The 12,106-nt window shown below is 42.6% G+C and overlaps 1 protein-coding gene across 1 annotated transcript in view; it reads left to right on the forward strand.

The window, feature by feature from the left end:
* NOS1 (nitric oxide synthase 1) overlaps positions 1-12,106 on the forward strand; it is a 71,164-nt gene that overhangs the window by 50,710 nt on the left and 8,348 nt on the right. Inside the window, exons 19-26 of the mRNA XM_018554275.1 lie at positions 2,136-2,310; positions 6,884-7,022; positions 7,146-7,224; positions 8,343-8,536; positions 9,794-9,963; positions 10,213-10,423; positions 11,580-11,667; positions 11,919-12,040. Of these exons, the coding sequence (XP_018409777.1) occupies positions 2,136-2,310; positions 6,884-7,022; positions 7,146-7,224; positions 8,343-8,536; positions 9,794-9,963; positions 10,213-10,423; positions 11,580-11,667; positions 11,919-12,040 (1,178 nt within the window). The remainder of the gene's footprint in view (positions 1-2,135; positions 2,311-6,883; positions 7,023-7,145; positions 7,225-8,342; positions 8,537-9,793; positions 9,964-10,212; positions 10,424-11,579; positions 11,668-11,918; positions 12,041-12,106) is intronic.

Below are 12,106 nucleotides of genomic sequence, written 5' to 3' on the forward strand. Positions count from 1 at the left end.
CAAAAGTAAAACCAGCTGTCAATCAGGAAGCTGCGGTGGATGCTGACAATATTGTCAGGATCCTTTCCAATAGCAGCATGGCTCTGTGCTGTCAGCAAATAGGGGCAGTAAGCTACTGACTTTGGGTCACAGGAGTCTATTAGTAAATGTACTCCTGTGACCAAAATAAGAAATGCTAAAAAAAAGGTGTCTTTAAAGGAGAATTATGACCTAAGGGCAAATAAAAATACCCATTACCTTGATTGTAGTACCATTCTTCCTTTTTTCTAAAGTCACTGGGTATCCCTGCAGACTGGCAAGCATCTGATCAGCAGGGATCCCCAGTGACATAATTCATGATATATGGACTTGCCCATATGTGGTAAATGATGAAGAGAGAGAGAGGGCTCCTTCCCCTATCTCTCTCTCCCTGCCCTGTGTGACGCTGACATCAATCAAATCACTGGGCGTCGCTGATGAGAGAGGGTAAAGAGTGCTCTCTCTTCAGCATTTACCACATATGGGCAAGTCCATATATGGTGAATTATGTCACTGGGAATCCCTGAAGACTGGTAAGCATCTGATCAGCAGGGATCCCCAGTGACATCATTCACCATATATGGACTTGCTCATATGTGGCAAATGATGAAGAGCGAGGGCTCCTTCCCCTCTCTCTCTCTCTCTCTCTCTCTCTCTCTCCCTGCCCTGTGTCACGCTGACATCCTAGAATCACTGGGGATCGCTGAAGAGAGAGGGGAAAGAGGGCTTTCTCTTCAGCATTTACCCCATATGGTAAAGTCCATATATGGTGAATGATGTCACTGGGGATCCCTGCAGACTGGTAAGCATCCGATCAGCAGGGATCCCCAGTGACATAATTCACCATATATGGACTTGCCCATATGTGATAAATGACAAAGAGAGAGAAAGGGCACCTTCCCCCCTCTCTCTCTCTCTCTCTCTCTAACTCTCTCTCTCCCTGCCCTGTGTGACACTGACATACTAAAATCACTGGGGATCGCTGATGAGAGGGGAAAGAGGGGTCTCTCTTCAGCATTTACCACAAATGGGCAAGTCCATATATGGTGAATGATGTCACTGGGGATCCCTGCAGACTGGCAAGCATCCGATCAGCAGGGATCTCCAGTGACATCATTCACCATATATGGACTTGCCCATCTGTGATAAATTATGAAGAGAGAGCTTCTGACCCGGGACAAGATCTTCTCAATGCACTGCACACTACACGTAAAGTAGGCGGGGCAGATGGAGAGGAGGAGGGAGGGGATCAAGGGCTACACAGCAGCGTGTCTGGAAGGCTGGCACAGAGGACAGGGACGTGCAGGTAAGGAGACAGCTGCATGCACACAGCTGCTGCGCTTGTCCATATATTCGTGGACACGCAGCAGCTCTCAAGAATCACTGTCAGTAACAGTGACGAAGATCAGTGGGGAGGATCTCGACAGTATTGACGGGATCCCTCCTCATTGCGGTGCTTAGCCCCGCCCACCATCTTAAAGAAGGGTTTACAGGCTTAGGGTGCATTTTGGCTAATAGGAGTAAATTACACAATTTACTTATTTAGCCGAAGGAATGCAATAATAAAGAAAAGATAGAACCCCATAGTCCTCCTTTAAGTTAGGTAAAACTTATTTCCACTAGAACTGACTATACTGTATGTTCTTCTGAAATTATATTATATGCATCTTTTCTTGAGTTATCCTTCATGTTATTGCAGTGAAGCACATGCTCATTGCTGTTATAATTTAAAATGCATGCAGTTGCTGTCAGCAGTTGGACTCAAGCTAATGGTGGCAACATCTTGCCTAGCATCACCATGAACTGGTATTGGAATGCAGCCTTTGGCCATGCATTACAACATAACATTACAGGAGGCAGACGCAGTGGGGAGAGTATGGGATAGCCAGTGACGCCCAAACGAATTTGCAGAACAAAGTGCCTGGGATTTGGGACTCCCACGTGTTGAAATAGACATGTTAGAGCATTTGAAAAGCTGAGAGGTGTTAAGCAGAGAAGCAATGTAAATGAACAGGGTTTATACATAGGTATATGTGTGAATACATTTCTGTTTTACCGATATTCACTGAATTTAAATTTTTTTCATCTTACCTAATTCTAACTGTTTTATACTGTAGATTCTCAGTCTTTGGACTTGGATCTAGAGCTTATCCTCACTTCTGTGCCTTTGCCCGGGCTGCAGATACTTTGCTGGAGGAGATGGGAGGAGAGAGAATTCTGAAAATGGGGGAGGGCGATGAACTGTGTGGACAAGAGGAATCTTTTAGAACTTGGGCCAAAAAAGTGTTTAAGGTAGAGATATATTTTGAATTATTTTCACTCCTAGCTGCATTCTTTGTGCCAGTACTTGCACATTTAATTTTTAACTACATTTCATAATAAGATTTTTTTGTAGAACTAAATAAATCACTGCAGTTTAAAGTGCACCTGTCACAAGCAAGCCCACATTAAAAGAGAGCGGCGCTCTCAGTATATAGCCGGCAATAGCCGGCTATATACTGAGCTTTGGGTCACGGGAGGAGGTTAATATATGTCCTCCCGTGACCCTAAAGAGACCTATGGGATAAAATGGTTACCCCATAGTTCTCTTTTAAACATATCTGACCAGACTGTATACAATCAAGCATGTGCAATGCTGCACGTTACAACTTTTTTAGTCACTGCATTAAATGTTCATAAAGTTGCCACCACCTAAACAGATTCATATTACAGTGACACTAAACTTTGGAGCTAAATCTTAAAAATGTATTCAAGTACCTTAACTATTAACAAAAATGTATCTTATTTGTGTATCACTCGACTGTAGATGCTCAAATCATTTTTTAATTCATGCTGACACTGTGCTTCCTTCCCGAGGGTGGCTACTTCTGTTAATAGTTAGGGTACCTGAATGCATTTTTAAGGTTTAACTCCTGAGTTTAGTGTCACTAATAAAATGAAAGTGTGGACAGTCCACTTTACCAGAAAAGATAAAGTTATCTCTAGTTCTCTTAATATTGCATGAAAATGCAGATATTTTCAGCTTGCATCAACAGATCCAGATCTCAGTAGTTATACAAAGCAATGTGTGAAAAATATCTGAAAAGGGGATCCTTCCAGAGACCCCACAGAGGCCTGCTACCCTGGGGAGATCCCCTCAGAGCCCTGGTGAGACCCCTGAGAACCCTGGTGAAACTCTACTGAGAACTGGTTTAACCAAAGCTCTGTAGGGTCTTACCAGGGCTCTGAGGGGTCTAACCAGGCTGGTGAGACCCCACACAGCCATGGTGAGACCCCACAGAGCCCTGCTACCCTGGTGAGACCCCACAGAGCCCTGGTTTAACCAGGGCTCTGTGGGGTCTCACCAGGGCCCTGAGTGGTCTATCCAGGCTGGAGACACCGCACATAGCCATGGTGAGACCCCACAGAGCACTGGTGCTGGTGAGACCCCATCTTGCCCTGGTGAGACCCCACATAGCCCAAGCAAGACCCTACATAGCCCAGGTGAGACCCTACATAGCTCAGGCGAGACCCTACAGAGCCCTGGTGAGACCCTGTGCAGCCCTGGTTTAATCAGGGCTCTGTGGGGTCTCACCAGGCTGGTGAGACCCCACAGAGCCATGGTGCTGGTGAGACCCTACAGAGCCCAGGTGAGGCCCTAAAGGTTTAACCAGGGCTCTGTGGGGTCTAACCAGGGCACTTTGGTGTCTCACCAGAGCTCTGTGGGGTCCCCCCGGGGCTCTGTGGGTCTAACAAGGCTGTTTAGACCCCACAGAGCCCCGGTGAGACCCCATAGAGCCCTGGTGAGACCCCAAAGAGCCCTGGTGAGACCCCAGAGAGCTTTACAGAGCCCTGGTATTGGTGAGACCCTACAGAGCCCTGGTGAGACCTTGCAAAGCCCTGGTTTTACCAGTGCTTCTTGAGGTCTCACTAGGGCTCTTTGGGGTCTCACCAGGGCTCTGAGGGGTCTGACCAGGCTGGTGAGACCCTACAGAGCCCTGGTGCTGGTGAGACCCTACAGAGGCCTGGTTTAACCAGGCCTCTGTGGGCTCTCACTAGGATATTTTGGGGTCTCATCAGGGCTCTGTGGGGTCTCATCAGCCCGGGTTAAGCCCCACAGAGCCCTGTTGGGACCCTACAAAGCCCTGTTGAGACCCTGTAGAGCCCTGGTTTAACCAGGGCTCTTTGGGATTTCACCAGGGCTCTTTGGGATCTCACCAGGGTTCTGTGAGGTCTAACCAAGGTGGTTAGACCCTACAGAGCTCTGGCGAGACCCTACAGAGCCATGGTAATACCCTACAGAGCCCTGGTTTATTCAGGGCTCTGTGGAGTCTCACCAGGACACTTTGGGTGGTTTAACCAGGGCGTTAAACCCCACAGAGCCCTGGTGAGACCCCACAGAGCCCTGGTGAGACCCCACAGGCCTGAGTGGGGCCTCATGTTTAGGTTTCGCCTTAGGCCTCGCAAACTCTAGAGCCGCCTCTGCATATACTAGCGGATCGGAGCAGGGAGGGGTGAAATCCCTGCAGGGACCCGTGACTGACAGTCACGGCTCTCTGCAGTGAGATGATCGAGAAGTGAGCGACGGTATGTGTTCGCTCACTTCCCCATCTATTGAGCCGACGTGTGACAGTTTCATTGTTACACGTTGGCTCGAACTATGAGGATGAGCGATTCTCCCTCACCTCACAGTTCTCCTTTAAGTTCAAATTCTAATCTGAAATAAAGACCACAGTAAACACATTTAAACAAATGCATACCTTTTTATAAGAAGGCAAGATATTCAGGTAAAAGCAACAGGTTCACATAATGCCCCACTTTCTCAGAAGTACATACCCACCTCCTCTTCACTCCCCCTCAACACAACTTGGCTATCAGGAAGAAAGGGAAATATCTGCTACTTTCAGTTACAGGCTGCAATTCAATGTACTTTACATTACAACAATACATTCATGTGAATAGGCCAAAGGTCCTATTATCAGTACATGTTTTCCACATTTGCACAAGTGGAGTACTTAGCATCTCAGCAATTTATTTGTGCCAGCAGTTTGGCTATCCACTCAACATAAAGACTAGTCTGTTCAGTTGCAAGACTATTTTCTGTTGGCTTAGTGAATGTGGTGAAAATTAACTAAAAATAATCAAGGAAAAAAAAATCACTTGCAAAGTTTACCAATTGATTTACCTTTAGTAAATCAACCACAAACTATTTATGAGACTTAGAAAATAGTGCCCTGGTAGGTGGGTGGATATCTGCATTCAGTTATACTGCATGAAGTAGGTAGTTAGTGTTCTAAATACAACTAACAGACATAAAATATAAAAGAAAAGAAAACATCTATTCACAAAGAATACAAGGTCCTATACCTGTGCTTATCTGGAGTTTTGCTTTAATGGTAACCTTTTTAATATTGCATGGTAGGTCCCCTTTAAGCATGTATAAAAAAAATAGTTGTTTTTTTTTTGCTGTCACTAAATTGGTTATCAATTGAAAGAACAATTTGTCATCATGTTTTAATAATACACAGGCCACTTATTTCTATATCGTAAATGTAATTTGTTTGGAGGCATCTACACATTAAATTATGATCATCTGAGTTGACATCCAGAGAGGATGATTTTCCTTTTCATGTGCAGAAATCTGACCATGACACTAAGCAGACATCACAACTTCCTAGAAACCCGGAGATAGCTGGGAGCCATTTTTTGACTGAGATATAAATCAGTGTCAAGATTTGCTGTCTATGTTTACTTTTCGTATTGAAAGTGTAAAAGGTGAATACTGGGACTTAACTGTGCAGATGTAAGTGTACTCTTTCCATATTTATACAGAGCATACATGAAAGCTGACAATTCAGATTAAACCTGCGCCTGAGCAGGCAAAGCATATAAGTGAACATTTAACTGAAGTGGATAGAAGTGGACTGTGGAGCCAAGTGCAGGAATCAGAGAGTTTATTAGAAGCATAGGCACAAGAATCAAGGAACCTTAAAGTGACATTAAACCCTCAGATTTTTTAACATAAAACAATAGTGTAATGTGTGCCTTACTGTAATCCATGGATGTTTTCCTTCTCTTTGCTGCTCTTCCTTTTAAATCTGTATCTGTTCCCATGCTGGGCAGAACTTCTGTTTTGCAGCAGACTGCCTTGTCTCTGGAAGGGATACATGGTGTCTGTGTGTAGGTTTGTAACCTGAGCCAGCACTACAGGAAGAGGCCCTTAGCTGCAAAGGGAAGTTCTACCCAAGCATGAGAAGACATGAGGATTTAAAAGGAAGAGCAGCAAAGAAAAGGGAAACAACCATGGATTACAGTAAGGCACACATTACAGTATTGGTTTATGTTAAAAAATCTGAGGGTTTAATGTCACTTTAAGGCCTTATCACACCTTATTGAGAAAGGTGTCAAAGCGTTATGTGATCTTTGTGCGTATACTTCTAATAAACCCTCCAATTGCCACAAGTGTCTTCTCGGAGCATCTGTCTTCTTCACTTTAAGTTGGTTCCCTGGCAAAGAAGAGGTTATGTGACACTTAGGCAGGTGGATCAAGGCCACTGATGACTTCTCATTCTGAAAATGCGATTTGCCTGATTGTAACGCTGATCTATTGGCTTCAGCCATGAACTATTAGGCAGATCAAGACTGCAAACCTTTCCCACAGTTTCAGAAAATACAGAATCTAGAAACAGCCAGACAACAAGCATTTTCAGGAGGTCACCAATGGCAGCCTACATATTTATCTCTGTTTATGTTTCCTTTAATGCATTGGAGAGGATGTGGAGAACTGTGAGATGATATATCTTTTTTAAATGTATGTGTGGCATAATAAACTCAATTCAATTCACTAGATAACTGGCATAACAAAGAGTTTGTTTTTCCCCAACAGGCTGCATGCGATGTATTTTGTGTAGGGGATGATGTTAATATTGAGAAGGCAAACAATTCCCTTATTAGTAATGACCGCAGCTGGAAGAGGAGCAAGTACCGCATCAGCTTTGTGGCTGAGGCTCCTGAACTCACACAAGGTACAACATTGTCATATTAGCCCGTATATGCACATACTCCTCACAAGCAGATATATTGCAGCCAGAAGAAGTTATCATTAATATCCTGATCTTTCTAAAACTGTACTGTTTCTCTTTTGACAGCTCTTTACAGTGTTCACAGAAAGAAAGTGTATGGAGCCCGGCTGTTATGTCGACAGAACCTTCAAAGTGCAAAATCGGGGTACAGTGTTTTTGGAAACCTTACATATACAGCTCTTTTCTTTCCTGCCATTTAGATAACTTTTTTTGTACATGACCAATAATGAGTTCAACAGAATTGTCTGCACATAAACACAAATTTGGGCTGGTCTGCTGTACATCTTGAGGCCACTCTGTACATGGAGATAATGCAAATTCTAGAAAGTGTGCTGATATCAATATGCACAGAGCATCAACAATATTGATGTTGACGTTTCAGAATGTGGAGCCTTCAGTGAGCAATACTGAGCATAGGGCTACAGAAAGATGGTCACTAGCTCAGGAACTTGTGATTGTCCTAAGAACACTAAGAAAAATGTACAGTTTAGAAGCACTTCTAATATTGTAAGTGGGTATGCTGCTTCTAAGCAAAGAGTACAGTAGTTCAGAAAAATGAGGATGCAAAAGAGGTATTATACTTACCTCCATGGAAGCCTCTGTCTTCTATCTTTCTACTATTCTAGTTCTGCAGCCTCTGTTAGTCTGTGCGACATGTATGGAATTCTTGGATGCCTGCATCCCCTACAGTGTGCCATGGTTCCATCCTCGTACCCATTCATCACTACAGCACACATCAGTGATGTAGGGGGTCAGAGAATGGAGCCACAGTGTGCTGTCGGAGCCTCCCGGTAGTGTCAAAACCTGAAGAGATTGATGGAAGCTGGAACGGACTGAAGGCTAGTGACACAGGCTGCTGGAGAGGTGAGTATAATATCTCTTCTATTGCAGGAGATTTTTAGCTCCTTTTTTAAGTAACTGACGGGGTTGCTTTAACAGTTCCATTTGGATTCTTTCGAAATCCTTAAAATGAATCTAAACCCAAAATGTGGGACAGGGAGTAAAGGTAATCTACCCAGTGGGACACAAATGGCAAAACACTGATGGGTTTTAACCCTTCCCTGCTGTGTCTAAAACTAAAACACATTGTGGGTTTAAATATACTTTAATAATGTTTGTTTCAAACTTTCCTTTTTAAAACTGAATGATTGGGAGTATGAGTAGATGTTTATTTGGTATAATAAATGTGTACAAGGAATCCAGCCTGCGCTTTTAACTTCCTTAATCTGAATGCCTAAAAGGATAATGTATTTTTTGTAACAGCCGATTCACTATTTTCCTTCGGCTTCACACCAATGGACACCAAGAGCTGAGTTACAAACCAGGAGACCACTTAGGGGTTTTTGCCGGCAACCATGATGACCTTGTCAATGCCTTGATTGAAAGACTGGAAGATGCTCCACCTGTCAACCAGCTGGTTAGAGTGGAGATTTTGGAGGAAAGAAATACTGCTTTAGGTAATTTATGTTCAATTTGAATGTATACATTTACTTCATAACAGTATTTGATTCATGTATTCTTTGTTCATACTTGAATCTGCATTTGTCTTCAGGGTAGTGTTTAGAATCACTTACACACGTGTTGCAATGTTCTTGTTGGCATTTTCCGCGTTTTTGAATCAAAATGAAGCATGTTTACCCATGTATATTATTCTTCATTTTACATTGTGACCAATGGTTATAGTATGGTAATTTAACCCCGGGTGCTTTGAGCTATGTATCAGAGAATGGCAGCTTTTACCTCATTATGTATTTATTTATTACAGGTATTTATATAGTACCGTCAGTTTACACAGCCCCTCACATATTATTAATTCACATCAGTCCCTGCCCTCAAGGAGCTTACACTCTAAAGTCCTTACCTCATTTGCATACAAGCTAGGGCCAATTGAACAGGAGTCAGTTAACCTAACATCATGGGGTTGATTTACTAACCTTATAAACACACCACAAACATGTATACACCTCTGTAGTGTGTTCCCTCCCAGCATGATCTATGGGTGGAATCTAAACACCTTTGTAGTGTGTACACACCCAGCAGGTGTGTTGTGCAAAGCCAAGCATGAATTTGCAAGGTGATGTTGTGTGAATTAGCTCTATGTTGTGTTGCTTGCTTTGATGAATGCAGGAATGTAAATGCATGAGCTAACCATTTTTGTCTAAACTGTGAAGCAGCATTATATATGCATCATGGTCATGATTTTTCCATATATGGCATTAGTGGAAATATGCTTTTAGAGACTTTTTGGTTGATAAATACGTTTTGCTGTGTGAAAATCACACGCACCTAGTGCGTGCGTGTGTTTAGGTTAGTAAATCACACCCCATGTCTCATCCAAACCTAAACATGTGATTTGATTTTTTTTAACTCTGGATTAAAAAGTCAACAAATTACTAACAGAAAAAATCACTGCATAGTTTCACAAACATGACCACTAAAAACAACAACAATTATTAATTTTCGCTTTACTTTGTTCAATTTGCTTTCTTTCAATAGAATTACAAAAAGCAGCACAGCCTATAAAATACAATATATACCTTTGACATTTAGGGTTTAAACTGCTGCATATTGCATTGTAGTAATGTTTAGCTGCATAAACATGTGGTTACTGCACAAAAGCTCTGCACCAAAAACTAAAAGGAGGGGGCTGCCGACAATGAAAACTAGCCTGCAAATATATCCAAATTCTAAAGCTGTGTGATATGATGATACAGGCGTAATCAGTAACTGGACTGAAGAAGAGAGAATCCCACCATGTACCATCTTCCAGGCCCTCAAGTATTTCTTGGATATCACAACTCCACCCACACCACTTCTGGTGCAACAAATTGCATGTCTGGCCACTAATGAAAAAGAGAAAAATCGTCTGGAGATTTTAAGCAAGGTATTGTCGTGATTCATTTTTAGAAATAGCATTCTTGATGACATCTGCCATATAAATAAAATGTAGAAATAAAAAATGATGTTAACATATAATTTGAAGCCAAACAAATGTAAATGTTTAATCAAAAAGGATCACTATCTATCTATCTATCTATCTATCTATCTATCTATCTATCTATCTATCTATCTATCTATCTATCTATCTATCGCTCTATATTGAGAGTCCAATAATGCTGATCTTGCTACTCAGGGCTTACAAGAATACGAGCAGTGGAAGTGGTACAAGAACCCTACTCTTGTTGAGGTGCTAGAGGAGTTTCCCTCGGTTCAGATGCCATCATCTCTGCTGCTTACACAGCTACCCCTGCTACAACCTCGTTACTACTCCATCAGCTCCTCTCCTGATATGCATCCTGATGAGGTTCACCTCACTGTTGCAGTTGTGTCCTATCGTACAAGAGGTAATCTTTGAAAACTTGTAAAATTACTTTTTTTTATAGAATAACATATCTAATGGCTGGCATTGCTAGTGAAAATCAACCCACAACATGAGGTGGTGGTCAGATGTATAGACAATATCCAAACACTGAATAATCTTTTTGGGATTAACATGTGTATCTATATGCATGCTCATACATCAGCAATGCTATTCATATCTCGGTGAAACAATGAGTGGCTGTGATAATCCACCAATGTAGATTTGTATAAAATATGTATATTACATGTATTATTTTAGAAAATCAACAACTGTGTTCGTGCTGTACTAGTTTGTTTGTCAAGCCCATTCAGTTCACTGGAAGGGTTCATGGACTTTATATGCCATTTTGTGATAAAATTAGGGCCTTGTCAGATTAGTGATCCTGTGGCTGATGGTAACACACCAGCAATATCCTTAAAGGAGAACTATGAGATGAGTGATTTCCACTCACCTCATAGTTCTAGCCGACCTGTGACAATGAGACTGTCACAGGTCGGCTCAGTAGATCGGGAGGTGAGCGAACACATACCAGGTTCGCTAACCTCTCGATCCTGTCACCGCTCTCTGCAGTGACAGGCGGAGGGGCTGGATTCCCCTCTCCCCGCTCCGATCTGCCAGCGCTGACTGGCGGAACGGACGGGGAGGGGGCGGGTACAGCTGGCTCTGCCTCTAGATAGGCAGAGCCAGCTGTCACTCACGCAGCTGGGCGGATCCCATCATCTACGTCGGGATCTGCTCTGGCTGCGGCGTCTCAGTATTCCTCGAGCTGTAGCTCGCGGTATACTGAGCTTAGGGTAACGGGAGGACGCTAGTTTGTGTCCTCCCGTTACCCTAAGGAGAACTATGGGGAAAAACACTGACCCCATAGTTCTCTTTTAAAGAGAGCAATCACCTAGGTCGTTGCTCCCTTGCTTTCTGAAATGCTGCAGAATCTCATCCACCGTTGAGGGAGCAACAATGGAATGACACCTTGCAGTGAGGAAGCAGCTCTGTAGAAGCAGGCAAGTGCTTTCTTTGCTCTCTGTTATCGCCAGTATGACATGGTCCTTACAGAGCATCGTAGCCTTGTCAATTTACCTGTATAAATATACTGCAAGTTGACACTATTGTTGTGCATTTAATAATTTATCATTTTACAGATGGCGATGGCCCTATACATCATGGTGTTTGCTCCTCTTGGCTAAACAGAATACAACCTGACGAAGTGGTTCCATGCTTTGTAAGAGGGTAAGGTATAGTATAGCTGGACTTGTTAACTAACAAAAAAAAGTTATTGTTTAAAATCTCCTATATAGAGTTTATTGCTATAAAGGGATGGTATAAAAAGGGATTATTGGAATTTTTTAGCATTGTTCAAAAACACCTTTACATACAGTCATTTCATAACACAGATGCATAAATAGAATAGATCACTCAATTGCAGGTATTCCAAAATAAAGAAATATAGTAAACTGCCTCGCTATTATTTGTCTGTTTAGAGCTCAAAGTTTCCATATGCCACAAGAAACCAATGTGCCATGCATCCTTATTGGTCCAGGGACAGGCATAGCCCCTTTTAGGAGCTTCTGGCAACAACGTCTCTTTGATATGCAGCATAAAGGTGAGTTCTTGAAACTTTTTAAAATCAAAAAACACCACTTTGCAATATACAGTGTGTGTATATACT

Source organism: Nanorana parkeri, unplaced genomic scaffold (genome assembly GCF_000935625.1).
Source record: "Nanorana parkeri isolate BGI_ZX_2015 unplaced genomic scaffold, ASM93562v1 scaffold152, whole genome shotgun sequence".
NCBI lineage: Eukaryota > Metazoa > Chordata > Amphibia > Anura > Dicroglossidae > Nanorana > Nanorana parkeri.